This window comes from Solenopsis invicta, chromosome 6, assembly GCF_016802725.1.
Source record: "Solenopsis invicta isolate M01_SB chromosome 6, UNIL_Sinv_3.0, whole genome shotgun sequence".
Taxonomy (NCBI): domain Eukaryota; kingdom Metazoa; phylum Arthropoda; class Insecta; order Hymenoptera; family Formicidae; genus Solenopsis; species Solenopsis invicta.
This window is the reverse complement of record NC_052669.1, coordinates 16,810,199-16,835,692: the sequence shown is the minus strand read 5'-3', so window position 1 is coordinate 16,835,692 and position 25,494 is coordinate 16,810,199. Positions and strand designations below refer to the sequence as shown.

The following is a 25,494-nucleotide window of genomic DNA, read 5'->3' as shown; positions in this document are numbered from 1 at the left end:
CATCCAAAAGAAGAATTAGATTAGATCAGATCAAATTACGTCTTGACAAATCGAATTATATTTGATCAGATATGCTCAAGTATGACGTTTTCACACATCTATGCAGATCTCTGTGTATGTGTGCGTGTGCGTGTGCGTGTGCGTGTACGTGTGCGTGTGCGAGTGGTTGTGTGTGCGTGTATGTGTGTTTGTGTGTGTGTGTGTGTGTGTGTGTGTGTGTGTGTGTGTGTGGCGTGCGCGCGCGCGCGCGTGTGGTTATAAATGTTTATATTTAACTTAATCTTAGATCAAATTTAGTCCTAATTGGCTTAAATCTAATCATATCTGCTCAGATCTGACCATAGCTACAGTTGTACTTTATTTAAACAATCCAGATCTGATTGTATTTATTTCAATATAACTATCTAGAAAACAAAACGTGTCTAATTGTAAATAAAATCTGCTTATGATGCTTACAATTTGCTTTATATTAATTTGTTTAAATTTTGCATATGTCGACATTGAGGTAATAATATATGACGTATAATCAGCAGTTTAACAGCAAAATAGAAACATCAAAGTTACTTTAAGCCAGTATTGTGCAGCACCTTGTAATCACGCTCACGAACGCGACACAACTTCGTCGTTCATCCACGACTCGGCAGCAAGACAAATTCGAATTTTAGTATCTCGCGATAGCCTGTAAAGAAAGAAATTGGACGCCAGGCACGAAAGAGTATGCCACTCTTGTATTAAACGTTAAATGCCGTAGATAAATTTTCTTGTTATAAAGCGTGGAATTAAGTGTAATCTACAAACACACTAACTTGGATCGTTTTCAAATTTTATACATCTTTAGTTCCCAGGGCTTACAAAAAACCAGAATTTGTTGAAGAACTCCGCGCACTACTCACTGAGACAGGTACCGTGTCATTGGAATGTAAAGTAATTGGTGTACCTACGCCGGTATTGAAGTGGTTTAAAGATAACAAGGAAATCAAAGCTGGCGATGTGTTTGCTTTGACTGCTAATCCCGATGATCCAACATCTCTTGGTGTTTATACTTGCGAAGCGGTCAATTGCATGGGAACGGCCTATTCTTCTTCAAAAGTAAATGCGCTTGCTATTACTATTGTATAATAATAATTGTAATCATTCTCTTATTTTCTAATATCAATTTCATTGAACGCAACGTAGACTCGTTATTTTAACGCAGGTTCACGTAGTTGGAAGAGGAAGCCGAGAAGGTTCATTGAAACCGGCGGATGCTTTAGCACCATCTGGACTACTTCCGATATTTAAACAGATGCTCCAAGACGAATGTTGTCGGATTGGAGACTCCATCGTACTATCTTGTCGCGGTAAATTAATAATTTTTTCTATTTTTATTAATAGTTATTTTATATTTATATATGGAACGTCAACATTAATAGTTCAAGTACCACCCTGGCCAAAAGCAATCACCTGGTATAACAAGGAAGGTCGCGTAGAACCCAGTGAAAAATATCATGTAATAGAGGATGGTATCGGAGGATACTCGATCGAAATAAAACAAGTAGAAGCCATGGATGAGGGTGAATGGAAATGTGTTGCTAGCAGCGAAGATAATATGAAGCAGTTTACGAGTTGTTATGTAGCAATGTCTAGTACGTATTACAATAATAGACAAAACTGATTTATAACAAAAAATAAAATTGTTCTATTAATTTTTATTTTACTTTTTGCAAGTTCCAAGGAATTATAGGAAACCGCGTTTCATGGAGAATTTGAAAGCAGTTTTGACAGAAGAAGGTCTTGTCTCGTTCGAATGCAAAGTTGTAGGTTTCCCAACGCCATGGCTGAGATGGTTTAAAGACGGTCAAGAACTTAAACCAGGAGACGTCTATCAATTAACCGGAACTAATTCACTAGGTACGCATCTATTTTTATTATATATTTTTTTTATTTTATAAACAGAATTAGAAACATTACTTCACAAAAGTAACCAATAACTCGTTACCATTATTTAGAGAGTAACAATTCCTTACCTTCTTTGTTACTTTTTTGAATTGCTAAAATATAAGATACAAAATTTTACATTAAATTATATAACAATTAATATTAAAACTTAAAACTCCAAGCTAGTCTGTATATACAACATTCGATTGTTACGAATAATTTTCAGAAAAATTTCGAACTTTCACATTTTATATGTAACAATTCAAAAAAGATTCTACAAAATGCCATTTGAAATTTTATAACAGAAACGTTTTATGCACAGAGTGTATAAAAAGTCTCGAATCTCTTGATTATTTTAAAAACTAAGCATTTCTGAAAAAACGATTTCACATAAGTAATGTAAAATATAAAGTGGTCTATTTACAGATGATACCGGTTTGACCTTGGGAGATTTTGTCAAGGTCAGATCAAGATCAAATGGATTTAAAAAAAATAAAATACCTCATTTTTATTCCTAAATCTAATGGCTGATGTCAAGAGCTTTTCAAACACTATAACAATGTTTATCTTCCTTAAATATTTTCCGAATTATGAGACTTGAAAATCAGTACCGCCGACATTTGGCTCCATCTGATTCTATTGCATGCGCAAGATACCCGCGCGTGCTACGAACATTACAATTTCTGTTTTAAAGAAACGACGATTGTAGCAAATGCTCAATTGATGTCCCTGTATAGTCAGACAATATGATAGACAATCAGAAAAACTTAAGACTAAATTACAACAAATTTTATTATGTGCTCTATTCGTTGACGCAAATCACCAAGATTTTAAGATTTTGTATTATAAATTTTATCCTAGCTACAAATGAGCTTTTTAGTTGTTAGCCCACATCGTGGCTCTGGCTTGATCGGGGGCAAACCTACACTCCTCTTGTCGAGCTCATCAGTCAATTTCCCTCATCATCGTCATGCCCTGTAATCCATCAAAAGATAATATGGTTGTCTTTGACCAACTACTTGAGGTTAGATATACATTCCCAGACCAGCTCAGATTCATACGTGTAGGTTGATAGAGCCCTTAACACTGACCGATTATCTATAAAAATGTCTACAGTACTGCCCAGTGAGACCGATATGCGGCAATTGGGTGCGCTGGACCCTTGATACCTATCCAAACTGAGCCATTAGCACTTTTAGAAGCATCAATAAACCAGCGAAATGTTCCCTTTCTGTGAAGCTCTCCGCCACTTAATCTTTGCGGAAAATTTTAATATTGTATTGCTGGTCAAAGTTGAATCTCATCCTCATACCATTCATAGGTAATTGAGCAGTGTCATTTTGAACGCTTAACTTGACTATCCTTAGATTACCCATAAGCCTGACCTTTATTATTCTTATGAATCTGGAGTGCATCGTTGATCGCCTTTTTTTACTCTTGTAGGCGATCAACGATGCACTCCAGATTCATAAAAGCAATAGGTCAGGCTTAAAGGACAGCAAATTTTAGTATCACCATGACTACTGTGGGATAGTTGCTCACAACTCCTGTGATACTTAAATAGGCAAGCTACTAAATTTTTTGCAGCTGTGTCTGCGCTGTTCTTTACTCAGTTTTCGGCCACCATACGAGTGCTGCTAGGTGACCACAAGTCAAACAATGCTCGTGTATGACCAATTGATCATTTTTGGCTCAGTTTCTTTCCAGAAGTTTGTGATAGGTAAGCAAAGCGAATTTAGCTCTGTTCTAAGCTTTGACAAGATGCGAATTCCATACCAGTTTCTGATTAATGATCACTCTGAGATATTTGACTTCTGTTTTGAAGTCTATATCTACGCCATCCAGTATAGGCAAAACTAAATGTAGCTTTTTTCTTCTAATAAATGGCACAATAATAATTTTGTTTAGGTAGATGCGTAATCCCTTAATGCGATATCATTGTTGTGTGATATTTAAGACTCTCTGCATTCTGTGAGACACAAAGGCATCCAATTGACAATAATAACTCATTAACATAACCTTGTACATCTATTGTCAAACAAAATGTAGAGGAGGTCGTTAATCACTACTGATCACAGAAGCAGCAATAGGCCTCCTCTCTGGGGGTAGTCCCTGCCTGTGGTCCTCGTTGCCTCTTTTACTGTAGCTTTAATCTTAGGCTTATATAGTATAGTTTTGATCTAAATGCAGGGTAAAAGCCCTGTTTAGTAGCTTTTACAATAGATTAAAAAAAGACGTTGTCAAAAGTCTCTTCAATGTCAATGAAGTCAAAGAGGATTACTCTTTTAGCTTTTAGTGCTTCTTTCAACTTTCGTACTAAACAGTGTAAAGCAATTCAATTTTTTAGTATGTTGATTTTTGCGAAGTGAAGCATAGACCATCACCTCATTTCTTAAGTACTGATTCAGAGCCTTATTCATATCTTTTAGCATAAACGAAGGGAGGCTAATTAGTCTGAACAATTTGAGTTGAGCGCTAGACCGCCCTCTTTCCATAGTATAAAAAAAAAAATTGGCCTCTATCCACAGTTTAAGGATATTCCGTCATACTCTGTCTGTAGAGGTGATAAATATGTACTATGAAATAATCAATACTTTGTTGGATCAGGGCTGAAAATACCCAATCATCGTCATGCAGTTTAAATGATTTGAACAAGGTTAACGCCTATATTGTTCATATAGGGGAAACCGGGGCTATTTGTAAGACCTTTTTTTCTTTTGCGTTTCCTGATTCTTATATTTATTAAAAAAACATGAAACGATTTGAAAGGTTGAACCTTCTCCTTCACAATGCCGGTAGATAGAACATGGAAATAGACTTATTTTGAAGTATTAGGTGCGCAACTAAGTTTTTGCTGTATTATTTTATGAAAATGCAACTTTATTGTGAAAAAATGGTTACAAATGAATCATTCAAAATATTGCCCATGGCTAGCTACAACTTTTGCCCATTTTTCTGGCAGAACTCGAATACCTTTACAATAAAAGTGTTCGTCTTTTGAGACTATCCACGAATCAAGCCATTTTTTGATGTCTTTATATAGAGCGAAACTGCTGATCAGCCAGACTATGTGTCATCGAACGGAATAAGTAATAATCGGACGGCGCAATATCTGGGGAATATGGCGGGTGGGGTAGGACTTCCCATTTGAGCGTTTCCACGTAGGTTTTAACGGGTTTAGCAACATGAGGCCGAGCGTTGTCATGCAGTAGAATCACTTTGTCGTGCCTTTGCTCGTATTGTGGCCGTTTTTTGCGCAGTGCTCAGCTCAGTCGCATCAATTGAAGTCAATACCGTTCCCCAGTGATGGTTTCGTTCGGTTTCAACAGCTCATAATAAATAACACCGACCTGGTCCCATCAAATATACAGCATAACCTTCGCAGCGTGGATATTCGACCGAGCTGACGACGTAGAAGCATGACCGGACAGTCCCCATGACTTTCTTTTCTTTGGGTTTCTATAATAAATCTATTTTTCATCACCCGTCACGATGCGATGAAGAAAACCCTTTCTTTTTTGCCGCTAAAGCAGTTGTTCACAGGTGAAGAAACGACGCTCAACGTCCCTTGGCTTCAAATCATAAGGAACCCAAGTTCCTTGCTTTTGAATCATTCCCAACGCATGCAATCTCTTGGAAATGGCTTGGCGGGTAACTCCTAATGCTGAAGCAAGCTGTTCTTGCGTTTGGCATCCTCATCAAGCAATGCGTCTAATTCAGCGTCTTCGAATGTTTTTGGCCTTCCTTCACGCGGATGGTCGTCAACATCGAAATCACCGTCTTCGAAGCGACGGAACCAATCACGGCACATTGTTTCACTTAGAGCAGCATCTCCGTAAACTTTTTGGAGCTTTCGATGTGCTTCAACCGCCGTTTTCTTCGAATGAAATGAGAAAATCAACACCTCCCGCAAATGACGAGTATTTGGCACAACATCAGACATTTTCACACAATCAAAAGTATATGACGCCAAAACAAAATCACTAATGTGTCAACGCGGTTTGTTTACCATATGTCTAAGCTTGGTTCATGACGTTTTGGATATGTCTAAATCAACCAGCACTTACTGCTAGAGCCATCTATTGACAAACAGCGGGAACTTAATTGCGCACCTAATACATATAAAAATGTCGACCAATGCCAAGTATTTCGAATAGCCCCAAACCTGGAGTAATTCAAAAATAGTACGGGAATATTCTGAAATTTGTGTTCCAAAGTAAAAAAAATGTAAAAAAGCTGTTGTGAAGATTTTCTTTTATTAAAAAGGGATATATAGTGTTATAAAGAAATGTTACATACAACAAAAAAAAAAAAAAAATACAAACACAATAAAGAAATTTATTGCTTTAACGTTTTCGAAACAAGTTAGAGACTATTTGTATGATTATATCCGTTAAGTATTGAATTGTGTATTTTGATACATAGAATGCGAATATGAAAGAAAAAAAATCGTCCAAACGACAATTCGGCATTTGGTTTTTTGAATAGCCCCGACGTCAACTGTGCGCATTATTACGTATAATCTACAAAAACAGATATCACACAGCAAAAAGTAAACACGAAATGTTTCAAATACATTCAACTGAACACGATACATTCAAAGTTTTCAAAAAGAATCTTATTTACCTTACTTAAATTTCAAAGAAATGTTGGTTATTAGAAATTACTTTGACTGTCGCAAAACATATTTTTCACTACTACAACTTCAATATGACGCCGTTGTTAACAAAACTTTGTTAGCAATATCGGTATATTAAGACGTGTTTACAGTATTTAAAGTAAATTTTTAATATGTACACCCAAGGACTTTTATTCTGTCGTTGGGGAAGTTTTTCAAAGTGAGAAGTCACCATTTTTTACATACTTGCAGTTTATGTTTAATAAAACGACTAGAACTTAGTTACATCGTTACGTTAATCATGAACTGTAAGTATGTAGAAAGATAGCGATTTTTCAGTTTGGAAAACTTCCCCATGGATAGAATCAAAGTCCTTGAGTGCACCTATAAAAAGATATTTCTATTTTTCAAATTATACCATCTGTCGAATTGCCCCAGTCTGCCCTATTCATTATTTTTTAAATATAAAATTTCTGGGAAAAATAGATTGATTATTGGTGTTTTTACTATTTTACTATTAGTTCAAAAGATGGTGTCACTTTTTTGATCTTTATTTGTTACCGCTTAAAACTATCATTAATTCATTATTTAAATGGTAAACCCGATAAAAACAGATACGTGGAATCCACGTTTTTTTCACATGAATCATCTAAGTAGAATCTACGTAACCACTCGAGTAATGGTCCACTCAAGAACGGTACTAGAATTGAAATCTAATCGATATTTTGAATTGTTCTATGAATTTCTTTGAAATATCCATATAAATATTATATTATTGCACCACATAATTTCAATAAAAAAACAATATTTTTGTAACATTAAAAAAAATATTTTTTACAAAAAAAGAATAGGAAATTTTTTTTCTAAAATTTTTGAGTGGCCACTCATCCAAGTCGTGACCGCGGTGAACGATGCTTGACTTCTAAGATTGCTGCGAACTAGATTCCTCGTGATGACCTATGAACACTTTATACTAATATGCGTGTATAATTGATAGATTAAGTGAATATATATTATCGAAAAAATAAACCATGTATAATTAAACCATATTATTTATATAAATGAGGTGTGTGGGTGTTGTTACGAGTGTGTGGGTATGGGTGTATGTGTGTGTGTATTGGGGGTGGAGAGGACTGCGTCCGCACGCGCTCACGCGTATGCGTGTATAAATGTATATTTCTGTATTCTCATTGAAAAATTTTTTTATTTTAATCCAAGTAGTATTAACTAAAAATAAATATTTTAAATTTAATGCAACCTAAATGTATTTTTCCAAGAAAATGTATGAAAACTATAAATTGCGCCAATTATAAAGAGAATAGGTGTTACGTCTAGAATTCTCGAATAAATTTCTTGCAGGTAGAAACTTATGACTTGAGTGAGATAGAAAAAACACAACAAGTCTAATCTTGCGCACACACGTTTCGGGCGCATTTGATGAGTCGAATGCGTCAGGTGTCGAGAATGACGGCCTATGACTCTCATTCAAGCTCATGCATTCGTGTAGTCTTTATTTTGCGTAAGCGAATTTAATCGCTTTTACGCGGGATCGGATCAAGTGCAATCTTATCGGGAATTAGAGGTGGTAGAAATTAATGAAAATGGTTAAAATTACCGGTTACAATTTATTTTATTTAACATAATAAAAGAAATAAATGACTACAATGATAGATTGTGATTATTAAAATAATAATAATTAATTTATGAATAACATTTTTGTTCACAGAGAACAGGTGTGATAAAAGAAAGAAAAAAAAACTTTGTAACAGGTTAAAGAAATCTTAATAGAGAATTTAATTTTAAAACTTACATTCTAATCGATTGCATTTGTGATTAATGAAGTTCACATAATTGTGCGTGCGTGCGTGCGTGCGTGCGTGCGCGCGCGCGCGTGTGTGTGTGTGTGTGTGTGTGTGTGTGAGTGCAGTTAGGGAAATTATATGGTTATTGAGGTAGTGATGAAGTACGTTAATTTAGTTTGAGTCGAGGATTTCTTCTAATTTATCGGCTAATTCTTTGATTCGTTTTATTGAGATTTTGTTCACGATGTTGTCTATTTCTTGGGGAGTAAATGGCAAGAAGGAATGTTGGTTTTCTTGAGGGCACTCTAATGCGGGGATCTTTTGGGGGTCTTTGGACGGGTGAATCGGGATTACGATGGAAAAAGTCAGGGAAAGGTGTGGGAAGAAAATCTGTTGGAGAAGGGGTTGGATCCCAAGAACACGTTAAGGGTTCTGCAAATAAATCAAAAATAGAAGAAGGTGATCCTGGTGATTGTTTAAAATCGGTTTTTGCGTGAGATTCAGGGGAGTAAGAAGGCGAGGAATAGCGGGGAAAGAGAGAATGATTCGGGGAATGAATTTGGGTCTGGTGAGGATGAATCGGTCGATTCGTCGGCGGTTCCTAAATTAATTATAGCACTGGGAGAAGCAAAATTTTCTCCTCGTAGTTCGCTTAATTTCGCGGAGAGAGATAGCGATGCGCCAAGCTTTCGGGCCTTCTTATTTTGACGACACAACAGTTCTTAATGTCTTTTCGAGACTTATATTCAGGGCATTGATTACGCACTAGAATGAATTTAAGATTTAAGGCTATGTTCTCTCTTTCTAATAAAAAAAAAATAAAATCTAGATCGTAACTACTTGAAAAGGGGAAAGGAAGAAAAAGGAAAGGATTTTAATTAAATTATAAAGTAGGAATTCTTTATTTTTGATCAAAGTAAAGAAGCAAACTCAATCAAAAGAGAACTCGATCGAATCCAGCAGGAATTAAAGGATAGTTGCGAATTTAATTGAAAAAGAGCTCGATTGTATCCAGCAGAAATTAAAGGACAGTTGCAAATTCAATCGAAAGCAAGCTTGATTGCATTCAGCAGAAATTAAAGAATAACGCCTTGATGGTGACACAAGCGAGATGTGTCATCTGTACGCTGTTACATGATTGTCATTTTATTTATAATGTTATTTATATATTTATTCTTGTGCGTTTAATATCTATCTGCTCCTTGCTACACATGAATTTCAATTTCATTTAGATGACCACCTGATTGTGTTCCACTAAGATATGAAACCACGCCCTGTAAAGTGGAGGTTTTCTGACTTTGATTTTATTGCTGAAGATGACTCGAAACAGAGTTGAAACGTCTTAAATCTATTTGGAATAAACTCAAAAAAGAATATACGCACCAACGTCAGCGTTTTGACTCTCATTAGCCCTTCTTTTAATTCGATTAAAGAATAGTAATAGAGAAAAAAAAGGAAGGGTAGTGAAGTAATAGTGCGTATATAAATATTTTGAAAATTATAAATATGATGAAAATTCTTGCTAAAGAGATAAGATAGTCTTATGGAGAGCAAAGAAAAAAGCGGATGACTAAGACTTACTGTTTGTTGAGAATTTTATGGAGGTGAGAATGATCTGGTGTTCGGCGGATTCGGCTTAGAACGACGGACGGCTGGTCAACGGTTGGCGCTCAGGGTCTTCAGAATTTGCAAGAAACTCGTTGACTAAATTTTCACAAGGCCGCGTCAAGTTTAAGTGTCACGGATGAATACGAATCTGAACGTCACAAACTCGGACATATAATGTCACGGAATGTGCAACGGATCGAACTGAAGTATGAGAGAGTGACTGCGACAAATGGCAAAATGGCAAAAATGAACAGCAAGTAGCGTTCCGGGCTCTGTGCAGCCTTTTTTACATCAAAGGCGTAGGTAAATCAAAACTTTTTGATCCCCCAACGGTTTGGCTAATTGTAAGTCCAATTAGGATCTTTTTAGCTTGTCTAATCACATTATGATTAGTCGAAAGGTGTCAGTGTCATCAAGGAAATGGGAGTAGGATATTTGGGTTACGATTTCCATATATATATGGTCAAAACTAATTCTTGGATGGGGCTTGTCGATCGCCAAATTTATGATTCTGATGAGTGAGAAGTGTTTGGTTCAATATGACAGTCTGCGTGACTACCTGTCACATTGAAGCCTCACTACCCTCACTGGCCAGTGCGCAATCTTTGCATCGGGCCGTTGCGAGTTTTGAGACCCCGTGCCGACATCTGCCGGCAACGCGTCGATTTTCAAAGTCGCGAGCGTGTGCAAATAAAAAGTGTTTACTTTATCATGGCATCTAATATGACAGCTTCTCATATCGCACTTTTTGCTGCGCTCGCTGGACAGTACTCGTCATAGGCTTTCGGTACAAATTTCGGTGCGACAGCCTACGCGAGTTTTGTATCAGGCGCGTCGGGCCATCCTGAGACTTTCTACTTCTAATACGAGTGAAGGAAAAGAATCGTGGAGCTCGGACGTAACATAGGTAAAGTTTATAAAAAAGGAACAGCCTCTAACAACTTTGACCTTGACATATGTTATCAAGGAGAGGTTTCTAGACAACTTTTCCTTATATATTAATTAGCGCTCTTATACAGTTTTTGAGATATATTTAGATAAAAAAAAAAAACAGTTTTTCTTAATTATTTCAGAAAATATTCACTAAAAAAAAATGTGTTAAACAAAAAATGAAGCTCATAATAAGGTCTATAAAAAAGGTCATATACATATTTTACCTAACTTCAATACTTTAATTGTTATAGTAGAAAACTATTTTAAAATTATATTTTTTTAATTTTCATTAATAATTCATTTTTAGTAATAACTATACATATATTCACACATACATACACACACAAGAGAGAGGAGGTGCAAGAGAGTGGGCCTACGGCCGATCCTCTTCCCGTACCCATCCCGTCGGTAGATAAGTTAAAAAATGAGATACCCTCGTTGCAACTCCTCGCGCGCACGCGCGTGTGTATGTGTATGTTTGTTGTGTGTATGTGTATGTATGTGTATGTGAATTTAAGTGTAGTTATTACTGAAAATGAATTATTAATGAAAATAAAAAAAAAAAAATAATTTTAAAATATAATTTTTCTACTATAACGACTAAAGTATTGAAGTTACGTAAAATATGTATATGACCTTTCTTATAAAGCTTATTACGAGTTTCATTTTTGCTTTAACACATTCTTTTTATAAAACAAATATTTTCTAAAATAATTAAGAAAAACTTTTTTTCTCTAAATATATCTCAAAAATTGTACGAGAGCGCCGATTAATTTATAAGGAAAAGTTGTCCAGGTACCTCTCCTTGATAACATATGTCAAGATCAAAGTCATCAGAGGCTGTTCCCCTTTTATGAACTTTACATATTCTCTTTATAATTGGCGCAATTTATAGATTTTATATATTTTCTTGGAAAAATACATTTAGGTTACATTAAATTTAAAATATTTATTTTTAGTTAATACCACTTCGATTGAAATAGGAAGATTTTTCAATGAAAATACAGAGATATACATTTATACACGCACACGCATAAACAAGCGCGCGCACCTCTTTCTACCCCAATACACACACACACACGCGCACGCGCACACATACACACCCACTCGCACACTTACACATAAGGATCAGACCTCCGTTACGTCACATCTTGCACATTTATTCACGTTATTATTTATTTTTTCAAAGGCTTTTCATTTTAGTCGTGATATTGGGTTCGCTATTTTAAATTTTCCAAAAAGCAAAACGGCATCAAAAAATAGACATTTAACAAAAATTTTAATCTCTTTTGGAACATTTTATCTTAAAAATTGAAATTGACAGCAGGCCTTTTTGACGAAGAATTTACATAAAATTATAGTTTTTTTTTATTAATTTTTATAAATGCGGAATAACTTTTATTAATTTTTATAAATCTGGAATAACTTTTCTGTTATTTGTTTAAATAAGAATGCAACCAGAAAGTATATGTCAATGTAATATAATAATTAAATTAAACATAAAAAAATTTTTATTAAAGAAACAATTGAAAAACTTTTAAAAAATATTGTCTGTTCATTAGGTAGATCGAGGTTTTTTCATTCATAGATCTATTTTGTCTATCGATAATGTTTATATTTCTCAACAGTACTGTGTTCAAGAAAGAAATCTTAGACTTCAAAGTCAAAATGGAGAAATTACTCACGTGAATTCAATGTTGCTATCTCCCAGTTTTAACTTCTTTAAATTTAACCAATAATTCTACGTGAATTGTACAATTGTCGACGTAAATTTATTCTCATGAAATCCACATTGTTGTCACCTATTTTAATCTCCGTTATATTTCATTAGTAATTCTATGTGGATGAAATATATTAACATCTACATGGAAGTGACCACGTAAAATTCATGTGGATATCAAGTCGATGAAGTCCTATCCACAAATTTTACATAATACACGTGGATAGAACGTAGAATCCACGTACCTGTTCTCATCAAGAAGGTGAAAAAATCCCACAAGGTAGACCATCTACGGTTTTGCAATTGATGACGCATGATTAAAGTTGTAAAAAGTTTTTGCTTTTTTCTTAATGTGTTATTGTTTAATGTTCGTTTTTACATAAAATGATTGTTTCTATCAAAAAACAAATCGGAAAGTAAGTACTATGTCCATTCCATTGGCCAAAGAAGTCATCATAGTTTCACATGTTTTGTAGTGAAAATACGTAGTGTACCAAAAATTAACCGGTAACAAATCACTTTTTTCTATCACAAATTTTATCACTTTAGCTTAGAATGGCTCTTTTGGCAACTCCTTTGGCGATAATTACAGAATGGATATGGTATCTAGTTTTCGACTTATTTTTTATGTAAACAATTATTTGATATAAAAATGAATGTTAGGCAATAACACATTAGGAAAAGCAAAAAATTTTTTACAACTTAACCCTCAGCTGAGACACTATATTGAATTCGATATTTTGCCACACATAAGTGTACGTCACCGGACCATTTTCAATTACGTATATCTCGATATCTATTACATAGAATTTGAACAATTTTTTTTTAATTTATATGCCAAAAGATTAAGAAGAAAAATGAATAGTTGAGAGAATCGAGACATTGAATATATTTGAAATATTTAGGAGAGATAGAAACGTACTCGCAAAAAAACGATTTTTCTTTTAAATTTATAGTTCGAAAGAAAAACCATTAGAGAGATTTTTTCAACGGATTTTGAAAAGTAATAGAACGCAAGGATCCTGACCGGACCAAAATCAAAACCGATAACCAGATCATAACCGTTATTTTAGTCACATCAAAACCGAAACAGAAACCGAAATATTGTGCAAGCTATTTGGCCGTAATCGTAACCTGACCAAAAAATTTTTCCGGTTTGTTTGGTCAGATTTTTGGTCCGATTTTTGAAAATGCTATTAAATATTAAGATCAGGTAAAACAGGAGAAAAAGCGCGTGTTGTGTAGACTTCTCTCTCTACAAGATAAGAATAAGAAAAAAAGATACATGGCATCTATATTTCATCTCTTTTTTTAATATTTCTAACACTTTATAGATATGCAGTTGATTTTAAAAATTAATTTTTCTTTCAATTTGTAAACATAAAATGAATACAAAAGAATAAGATCTTTGTAATGTTAAAACTAAATTTTTAAAGTTAAAATTATATTACAATTTTTCCGGCTCTTTTAGAGCACCAAAAGATTTGACAATTTCAATTGAATTTCTAATACCGTAGATATTTACTTCTAGATTCTCAATAAATAGCAATAGGGTCCCTGATACCCTACCGTAAAAGTCGTATGTGATGAAATCATATACAATCGTATATGATCTTGTCACATGTGTTTTTGGGATGCGATCGTATGTGCATAATATACGATTCATATATCCATCACATACGAAAAAAAGCGCAAGTTTTTTTGAAATATTTAAATAAATATGTATTATATTACACCACATAATTCCAATGAGCAACACGATATTTTTATAATATTTTAAAAAACAATTTTTGCAAAAAAATCCATTCTTAAAAATTTTTTTCGGAAATTCCCGAGCGGTCACCCATTCAAGTCGCGACCGATGAACGTTGCTTGACTTCCAAGATCGCTGTGAACTGATCCCTCATGATGATCTATGAACACTTTACGCTGATATGCGTATCTAACTGATAAATCAGGTCAATATACGTTTTTGAAAAATGAAATATGTATAATTAAAGCATAATATTTATATTTAACATACAATATATAAAATCATTATTAATTTTATTAGTTAATAAAATAGTTCTTTTACTATTTTCACAAATGCGAAATAGCATCTAAAATAACTTTTGTTATTTGTTTAAATAAGAATGCAACTAAAAAATATATACAAAATACTCAAATTCAATAAACGGCGTGCCAAATTAATTTTTAGTTATAACACAGTTCTAAATTGAACAAGATTTGAGTAAAGTATATAAAAATCACACAAACAATACAAGCACGAAAATCTAGCTGCAACCGTTGAAAGTATTCTTGTTCAATTTGTATTGATACAGTAACAGTCAAAATATCTATCTACTACTTTAAAAAATATATGTTAATATAATACAATAATTAAATTAATTGAAAAAATTTTTATTAAAAAACATTTAACAAATATTGTCTGCTCATTAGAATTTAAATCGAGTTTTCTTCATTCATGAACCTATTTCGTCTAAAAGTATATATATGATTGTATATTTTTTATTATTAATATCATTAATAATCTGTAAAAAAATTCAAATACTGCATAGATTACAAAAAATAAACTGTTTTAAATATATCGACAATATATGTATATTTATCCAATGTGTAACAGCCAAAATAAAATAATTATTTTATTCGAATGTATATAATTATAATTATTGCAAATAAATAAACAAATGTAAGATAATTTATAAATCGAGTTAACATTTATTGTTGTTATACGAGAAAAATGTTGTTATCTCGGTTTTAGAAGACTTTTTCAATGATGACTTCAATGATTTAATTAGAGTTACGCTTGGCAAAATATGCATGTATTTCGTATGAGATGTATATCGTATATGATGGATGTGCTATCGTATAGAATCATATATGATTCTTATACGATGAATCCGCATGTTAAACACGTGATTCTATATAATTTCCGCCCGTGATATGTAATTCGTATGTGATCGCATAACGATCGTATGTCTAATAATCCGATTGCCATGTGGTCGCATACGAGTCATATAAAAATTGTATGTACCTTGTACGCAATCTTATATGATTCGGAACATATGTCAAACATGTCACATGTGATTCCGAAACAAATGTCCAACAGTGATATATAATTCGTATACCATCATATGTCTAATCATGCGATTAGCATGTGATCGCATACGATTCGTATAAGATTCGCATATAATTCTTATACGATCAGATATAATTCATATATCATGTATACTATTGATATATGATTCACATACCAAATTTACGGTAGGGTAGAAAGCACTTTAAGAAAAAAATATTGTTATTTTAATTTTTCTCAAAAAGTACATTTATTTTGTAAGATAAAGTTAGGTAATTTTTTAGTGTAAGAAAAGATAAGTTGATAGAATGAATCATGCGTTTTTGATTATAAAAGTTGAAAAAATGTAAAATATGTACAATATAATATATTTTATTATTATTTATTACATAGAACATTCGCCATAAGTTTTTGCTATATGATGCTTAACATATTGATTTGTCACATTTTAAACATTTATACATTGTTTTTTTATCAGAAGAGTAAATAAACATAATGAACATTTTTTTGGCTTGGCCATTTTATTGGCCATTTATGGCCAATAAATTGCAAGAATCTTGATCTTCTGAAATGTTTGTGTAGTCTATAAAACTTTTGATTTGTGTACGCAATACCGTTCAACATTGGAAAAGCGAGATGATGCGTCAGAACTGGCTTGATGAGAGCTATAGTTAGCTCTCGTATGTAATTTTTATATTTTTCTGGGTTACTTTTAATAAATTATAAATTATAAATTAATTAACGTTTGGTGTAATATTCCATAAAAATATCGCATAAACCATTTACGCATTTCTTTAACTGCAGGAAAATCGTGAGACTTTTATTAAAACGCAAAAACGAATTAATCTCTCGTTGGTCAGAGTATAAAAATAAAGTCAAACATTATAGAAAATGTTATTAATCAATTTATTTTTGCTTGTTAAAAATAAATTCAATTTTTTTTACAATACATACATTTCTGACACACTGGGTGTAGTGTACCCGTAACTTGAAAAAACACGAATGTGTAAAATTTTTAATCTTGGAGACTGCTATCAAGGGGAATCAGTAGTGGAGATATTGATAGAAACATTCTCCCACTCCTGTCCCTCCAACCCTTACGGTTTATAAATGCCAAGCATTTTTGTAAATAGCCCGGGTGTACCTGACCTAGTGTGTCAGTTAAGAGTTAATCACGCGTTATCAATTATAAAACAGCAGATGATATCATACTTGCGTTTCCTTTACCTTTATCATTTAAATGACAAATTGATGACGTTTTTAAGCAATAATAAATAAAGATCAAAAAAGTGTCATTATTTCCCAAACTAACTAATAATAAAATCATGAATAATCAATTTATTTTTTGTTGATCACCAGTTGTAGGATTGGACGCTGCTAGTCCTCTCCACGCTACACTGAGGTTTCACTTCGGAAGCAGGCAGTAGAAAACTTTTAAGAAAATAAGCAGAGTTTAATACTGACTTATATTTTATTCTTGTCGTACTATATACAGTATGTACAATTACGCGTGTACAAGTGTAAATGTGTATGAATCTTATATGGCCCTGAAAAGGATTGTTGTCTTTGGCGGGACGCGTTTCCGCAAGTGGAATCTGTGAAATAGGATCCTCTTTGTGAGAATACGTGTTTTTATTTCTGTAATTATCTGAATACATTATTTATGAACAGATAATTTTATAAATGTTAATATAATGCATAGTTTCATTTCCAAAAAAATGGATGCCATTTTAGGACGGTTACGCTTGTATTATATTAGTAACTTGATACTCTAAATATATATAGAAATAAAAAGGAACTAAAATAAAAATAATAAATTGTTACCGTTACTACAAAAATATAATGACATTATTGTTACTATTGTAGACAGAAAGGAAGCAAACATTGTTATCAAAAAATGCAACAATAATATTTACAGTGTTACTGTCCCCAACTCTGCATATAAGATATATATTCATTAAAAAATATTTAGGTTCTTATTGCTGTATCGCAAGAAACTGCATGGGTGAAGCCAAGAGTACAGCTGAATTAACCATTGAAGATATACAAAATCAGTTAAACGAAGAAGAACGTTTCCAACTTTTAAGTAGTAATCAACCACCAAAGTTTATAAAAGGCCTCAGAAGTTGTGAAGCAAGAATAAACGAAGATTTTTGCTTTACAATACAAGGTATTCTTATATTTTCATAAACAAGTTATTAAGTGACTGTTATTTTATTTCACACAGTGTTACATCTGTTGTATTGGTGCCAATGGAGAGAACAATAAGCTCGCAATTATATAAAATGTTTTAGAATATTTATTTAAGCAAAACTTGGAATACAACTGTTTACAAATATTTATTGTTACAATTTGATTTTGCACTAAGATTTTGTCCGTTAAACACTTGAACAGAAGAAAAGTAAAGTGCTACCACGATACATACGTTTTCATGCGCATCGAGACTCTCACGAGTCGCCGAATTCTTTAATTAATCCAAGCACGTTCCTCCACCTCTAATGACTCTGCTTATCTTGTTCAGTGTACGAGGACCATAAGAAAAAAATTACTCGCCCTAAAAATAAAATCTTATTGATAATTTCTAATCACATTCCAAAAATTCTCTCCATTGCATCAAAATTGGATCTTCCGAAGCCTCCGCTTCTTGTGCTGGAAGTAAATGAAACTTCTACAGCTTAGGTGGCAACTATACCTCATTTTCATCACGTGGATCAATCCTCCAAGTTCTCCAGCATCCATTAGTTCCTGTAAATCCTTAAAATCGTTCCAGTATTTATCTGAATTAAAAATTTGATTTACATGCCGCCTCCAAACTAGGCCATCTTTCAATACTCGGTAATGTAGCCGTATATTGTAGCTTATCAATGCGATGAATAATTAGTTCCATACTTCCATTTGGTTTTGCCGCTGTAATTAAGGCACCGCATTATTTTCTTCATTGCAAATTCTCAAAATATTTTATTACCAATAAAATCTGTAACATGGCAATACAATCTTACTCGATACTGTACAAGAAAATCACGCAATACATCATTTAAGGTTAATTATATTTTTCGAATCTATAAGTATTTTTCGTAATTTTTCAATGTTTACACAAATCTTTCCACCTAATCATTAGTGTACAAATGATATGTCGCTGTAAACCTTGGAGTAATACTATTTGTCGTAAAAAGCTATAAAAAACAGAAAATTTCGGCCATTATTCTTAAACATAATCTTCGGAAATCCAAAATTTGTCAAAGTTTCCTTACATTTATTGAGTAGTTTTGTTTTAATGTCTTTAATTATACAAAAGGACCGCCAAGAAAAAGTATCTACTAAACCAAAAAGATGTATCCATAGAAGGCTTCGCGTAATCAACATAAACTCTTTTAAATGCGACTTTTGTAGACTTCCATTCATGAACTTCTATTTTTGGCAGATCATTTCGGAATGAATTACAAATTAAAATCTCTTGCTATCTTTTCAATAAATCTCCAAAATAATACATAATTCTCACTAATACTTTTATTTTTATAATGCCAAATTGGCTTATCCTATAGGAACAATCGCATAAAAAACTCGATATTACATTTCCATTACAAAAAAAAATGTTTTCTTGTATAGTCTATAAAAATAATCTAATTAAAATATAATTTTGCGGATATTTCTAATCATACGGATAGAAATCTTTTGACCATGTTGCGATCGATCATCAGCCACTCACAGAGCTAGAACAGAGTAGAAAAATTCTAGGCATTGGCCGCTATGTATGACTGTGATCAATCGCAACATAGTCAAACGTGACGCTTTCAATCCAATACTAATTGTAAGCATTTGACGGTTAAACAATAGTGTAGAAACAAGGTGACCGATTTCGATGAATACGCAGTTGAAGGTAGTAGGATTTTTGCCAATCAAGTTTTGAATTTATTTTGCAGAAATTCAATACGACCAAGTTTTATATGTTTAATAGTTCGCATTGTAAATGAACTCAATTTCTAATAGGTCGAAATGGATCTCTGTATTTATGCGCAACGGGTCATCTTGTTACACCACGAGTTATACGCATGAACAATAGAAGTAGTATAACACTACCACGATACCTAAGTTTTCGAGCGTATCAAAATCTCACAATAGAGTCATAAGTATTATAAATTTATGCAATCACATAATGTAATATTAACATGTGTATTTGTTTCTTTAGTAAGTATAGCACCAGAACCGACTCTTTCTTGGTATAGAAATGATGCATTAATGGATGAATCTGACAAATATCATATAGTAAAAGAGAATCTTGGCACATGCCACTTTGAAGTGCACAAACTCGAATTTGTTGATCAAGTAAGTATTCATGAAATATGTTATATTTACATTTTTAATTTAATTTAATTTTAATCTCAAATACATGTTTTCTTGGCATCATTTTCCTAAACATGTGGGTCTGTCACATTCGATGGTATCTTCCTTACCTTAAAAAATTGAAAAAAATATTAAAAAATCATGAAATATCTATTAACACTATAATTAAAGATTTCTTAGTTATTTTAATAAACATTGTTTATTGAGTATTTTATTTTTAATGAAGTTTGAAGTGAGAATTTCGTCCTTTGTCTATTATTCCATTTTTTAGCAATAATTAAATAAGGAAGCGATGATTAGTCAAAATTTTTTAAAAAGACGTTGATTTGACTAAAAGTTTTGTATAAACAATTAAAAACATTATTATTAACAGAAAAAGTCACATATAAGTTTGATACGAGTGAGGCTTCATATGCACATCATTTAGCGCTATCTTGATTTTCCGTATTGGCTCTAATAGGGACCTTACACGGTTAGTAATATTGTCAGTGCCAACAAATAATATTGTTGTGGTTGTAGTTTTACTGTCCTCCAGGTATTGAACAGCTGATGGAAAAATCAGTACGGGAAAATCGATAATTTTAAAAAGAAAGTCGTTCTCTGCATAGTCGTTTTTCTCGTTTCGAACAATTGAGTTCAGCTTGTAACAAACCGTCTTCTGACATCTCCCCTCCCCTCCTCCCCCGAACTGTTCGCCGTCCAAGCCGTCCGGCTGACCAACCGTCGGACGGCAAAAATCAGCGCATAGCGCTAAATAAAGTACCGAAACGTAACGTGCAAGATTTGAACGCATCCGCGCACGTCGAATATCTTCGCGCTCTTGCTCCGTCGCCGTCCACTGCCGCGCGCGCGCGCGCTCCGTCTCGAAATACTCGAGATCGAGTGGCGGGGATGACTTTATACATACCATACCCAACTGCTCTCCGCACATCCCCACCTCACAACTCTCGGGTATAAAAGGCCGAAGTTTCTGAGAAACAAGACTCTCTCCGCTTCCGATCGGCTCGAGCGGCTTCGAGGCGAAGAAGACGCCCCAGATTAAAAAACGAGATTAAGCAAACTTGGTATCTATCAAGATACTTGGCAGTCAACCGTTCTGATTCGATTCCGTCCGACTCCTCGCTTTTCACCGGGCTCAAGAGAACTTGAGTCCAGCCAAGACACTTGACGGAAAAGACGATCCTGCACCGCATCTCGAGTCCGGCACTACCGCGCGTAAGGGGGTACGATGTTCCGGACTTCCACCAAGCGCACTTGGCGCGGGGTAGTATCACCCGGCGATTATTAACGATGGTATTACGCCGCTTGCGACTGACCGCGACGGAAACCTAGACACGGATCCATGTACCGCGCCGCGATCTCACCTCGCTCTGCGCCGGACCGCGTCATCAACCTATTGTCAGATCACAACAACGTGGCCACCTGTGTTTGGAATCCGCCGACGTCACAATTCTGAGTAAAGGCGCACTATTTCGGCGAAATCCGTCTCGCAACTCGCCGCTTTGTAAATAACCTGTTTTCGTGCCGTGTTTTCTGTTTGCGAGTATTGTCAATCATTAGAATTGCCACATCTGTTGTCCGTGAGTCTATATATTATTGATTTTGTCCCGCGATTATTAGTCGTACCATCTGCTTGTACTTTACTTCAACATTGTCACTCTTCTAATAACTCTTTATTTCATTTCAACCACATTTACTAGTCTAATTCTCTCTGCGACCTTTTGCGCCCTCTTTCCCGGCCGACCACCGTCCGTGCGCGAAGCGGAATTGTTGACAAGCTTGAGCTGTCGCGCGTTGACGCTTTCATTCTCTTTTAACAGTTTCTCATTAAAGATTGGTGTTTCTAAAAAGTGTTTTTTCTTTCACTTTGTGAGCGTTGGAGTGCGTAATTGAGATTGACGCGGAGAAGCGTGCTCGTTCGTCGAATACAACAATATGATCGTTTATGGTGATAGATTGATTCAGAATATTGACAGTGATTCAAGTTTCTTGATTTTTAAGCGTCAATATTATTGTGTGGTAATAGAATTAATCTTAGAATATAAAAAATTGTAAGTGGGTATATCTTTCGACGAAATGCTTTAAACGGTCATTGTTAGAGTTGTAAACTATAGATACATGCGGTTGATGGGGATGAAATGAATACACACGCTTTTGATTACTTGAACGAAAAAGTAGGTTATTATTCACAGCGTTTTTTTCTCAGTAGTTAAGCTCGACACAATGCTAGTGACAGTTGAGAGAATGTGTGTATGTGTATTGAGCAGAAGACTCGGATCGGTACCCACAGGGAGCGTTGGCTCTAGCTTTAAACTATGATTTCTAACATTCAACCCATCAGAAAAAAAAAGAGGAGAGAGAACTTTCTGAGGACTTAATTGAAATACATACATGAAAATGATTGACATTATTTGTTAGTTTACAGAAATTGGAATTCTATAGAAAAAGGAACAACTAATATCCATATCTGTCCAGTACTCTGACACATCGTCCACTTTTAGTACAAGCTCTAGAAACAGTTTGTGTGGTAGGTTCGTGTTCGCTGTCCTTGGTTTAATCTGCTTTGTCCATACTCCGTCTTGTCTCTTCCATTATCTCCAAAAGATATAAACGCTGAATGGGACAAGTTCCCTAGTGGTAGTCTTTATTTTTGCCACCCTTATAATGTCTTCCTTGCCTGTAAAAACTTTAATTAAACTAGCTAAAGGCCAGTTTAAACGTTTGTTATCTTGGCCCACTAGGACAATATCTCTACTTTTTATTGAAGTGTTACTGCTTTTAGCGTTCTGTTGTAACAGCTGTCTTAAATATGCCTAAATAATGACTAGAAACGCTGGCGTAATTCATCATGTAATTTCTGGCAATGTCTCATGCGTTTGTTGAGGTTGACGTTTATCTTATCTAAATCTTATACGTCGTTCCGTGAAATCTCCTGCAGGAACATTATCGGTGTCAGCGCTCTTAACGGTGTCGTATTTTTTGCTAGGTATGTTAACGGCCGTGAATTAATGACAGCATTAATGTCATTGTAAGTGTTCATCTGCTCGTAGAATAGACAAGCTCTCTTTTTAGAATTTGTTTTAACAAATCTTTTACTATCCTACTAAGCGTTTCCACCATCCTTCCCACTAGGTTGCAGAGGCAGGATTGAGCCGCCAATCTATTTTTTAACTAATAGTAGACTGCTTCACTCTTTTCCAGTTAATTCTTTTGAATAAATTACGGCCTCTCACGAAATTAGTTCCAATATCCGTGTAGATAACAGATGATTTACTTTTTCTCGTAATAAATCTTTGTAAAACTTGTGAAAAGGCTACTGTCGAAAGGGACATCGTAAGTTCTAAATGGATCACTCGATAAATAGCACAAGTGAATAAACAAATCCATGCCATTTGTCCTTCCTTCAGAAATAAAGGCCCAATGTAATCAATGCTTAAAGCTTTAAAAACGTTGGCTTTTTTACTTATTCTTGTGGTAAACAGCTGGTTTCTGTTTTCTTGACTTTATAACGTCCTCACATCCAACAACTATTTATTACAGACCGTACAACCGCCTTACATGTGAGTATCCAAAATGTCTCTCTTAGATTGTTTACCACAACTTGAGTTCTTGCATGTTTAAATTGTTGATGTCTATACTTGATTAACTTCTTAACCATAGAATGCTTTGGATCCAATAGGGTATTTAAAATTGTGCTGATCATCTGGGTTAGCAACAGCTGATTTTAGACGCATTAATCTTCCTTTATCTTGGTATCCATCTAAAATGATAAGTCGTAGTTCATTCATCTTGAAAAATTCTTCTTGAGTTAACTTGAGGACTATAAGCTCCAAATCGATAAACTCCTTCATAGACAATTCTCCTTTAAATTGAGTTCAACAATTAGCTATAAACCGATGGATCCAAGCGATAGTCCGTATTACAAGGGTTACTATTTATGCACCCGGAATAATAAACAAAAACAAATATTTATCAATGAAAATGGTTTTATTGTTTTCCAAAATATTCTTTGTGATTATTGATACACTTTTGCATACGATTGAAAGAATTTTTATAGCATTTTTACACTAATCGACACGAGCTTTTTTTTAAGCGATTGTCAAATTATGCGGAAACCAACGCAAATACATTTTTTTCACGGCTAAATGTTCATGTAAAATTTTGTATATGCTTGTTATACTAATGCCCAAGAATGCTTCAATCTTATGGTATGATACATTATGATCTTGCATTATCAGTTTGCGCATAACATCGATGTTTTCTGGCACAACAACCGATGGACAACCTTCTTTAAATTCGTTCGTGAGCAAACGACGGCCACGACTGAATTCACTAAACCAGTGATATACAATGGTTTTAGATGATACTTTATTGCCAAAAGTCGAAATGAGTTGATCAATGCACTGTTATTGAAATAATCCACGTCAAAAGTTGTAGTAAATCATCGCACAAAAATTTTTACAAGTTAATTCCATTTTTTGACTGACAAAGTAACTAACGGAAGTGTCCGCTTCAGATTAAAACAAACTTTTAATATATTGTAGTACAAATAAAAATAAGAGAAACATATTTTTTTATACGTGTCTATACGCACTTTTAGGGAGTAAAACACTCTTTCGAAAAAAATCGGTTTTTTTTCAAAGCGTATACCGTCAAAACTACAAGAGATAGAGAAAAATGTTCTAAATAAAAGTTGAATGGCTCAAAAAGTACTTAATAACAGCAAAAAAGTTTTTTTCAAATTTCTTTTTTATACTTTCTCCCATTGCTTACATATTTTTTCCAAAATTTTTATTTTTTTTTTTAAGAAAAATAAAGCTTATTTTATTACAAATTCAACGGTATATGATAAAGTCACTATGCGACATTCCTATTTTTCGAAAATAATTAAAAACCTCTATACACATGGTACGCGCACTTGTCCGCGCATTTGTGCGCTACAGAAATGACTTCTTCCAATTTCGACGTGCATTTAATATGTTATACAGATAAAAATAAGGGACACGTATTTTTTTATACGTGTCCTAATGCACTTTTAGGAGGTAAAACATCTCTTTGAGGAAAATCGGTTTTTTTCTTTCGAAGCGTGTATCACCGAAATAAGAGATAGAGAAAAATGTTCTATTTGAAAGTTAAATGGCTTGAAGAGTACTTTATAATAGTAATAAAAAATTTCTTTTTATACACTTTCCCACACCACTTACCTATTTTATTTAAAATTTTTATTTCTTTTTATAAGCAAAATAAACCTTATTTTATTACAAATTCAATGGTATATAACGAAGTTATGATGCAACTTTTCCATTTTCCAAGAATAATTAAAAACCACGCATAATAGGGGAAGCCGGGGTATAATGTTCCTGGGGTACGTTGTTACGGTGGTTATAATTTCAAAATAAAAAAAGATAGCGATATGTTCTAAGTACGTCACGAAACAACAACCGATCACGCAAGTGCGGCAACTATCTTAATATCGCAA

The 25,494-nt window shown here is 33.9% G+C and overlaps 1 protein-coding gene across 6 annotated transcripts in view; it reads left to right on the top strand.

Annotated features, from left to right (window-relative positions):
• Nucleotides 1–25,494, top strand: part of LOC113004714 (titin) — a 186,040-nt gene that overhangs the window by 14,382 nt on the left and 146,164 nt on the right. For 5 of the 6 annotated variants that reach the window (XM_039450989.1, XM_039450987.1, XM_039450988.1 and 2 more), the window contains 6 exons: nt 839–1,089; nt 1,196–1,340; nt 1,413–1,625; nt 1,708–1,890; nt 17,647–17,844; nt 19,861–19,997. In XM_039450989.1, the coding sequence (XP_039306923.1) occupies nt 839–1,089; nt 1,196–1,340; nt 1,413–1,625; nt 1,708–1,890; nt 17,647–17,844; nt 19,861–19,997 (1,127 nt within the window). Of the gene's footprint in view, nt 1–838; nt 1,090–1,176; nt 1,341–1,412; nt 1,626–1,707; nt 1,891–17,646; nt 17,845–19,860; nt 19,998–25,494 lie in introns of those variants that run through there. The other variant, XM_039450991.1, reaches the window with a different exon arrangement.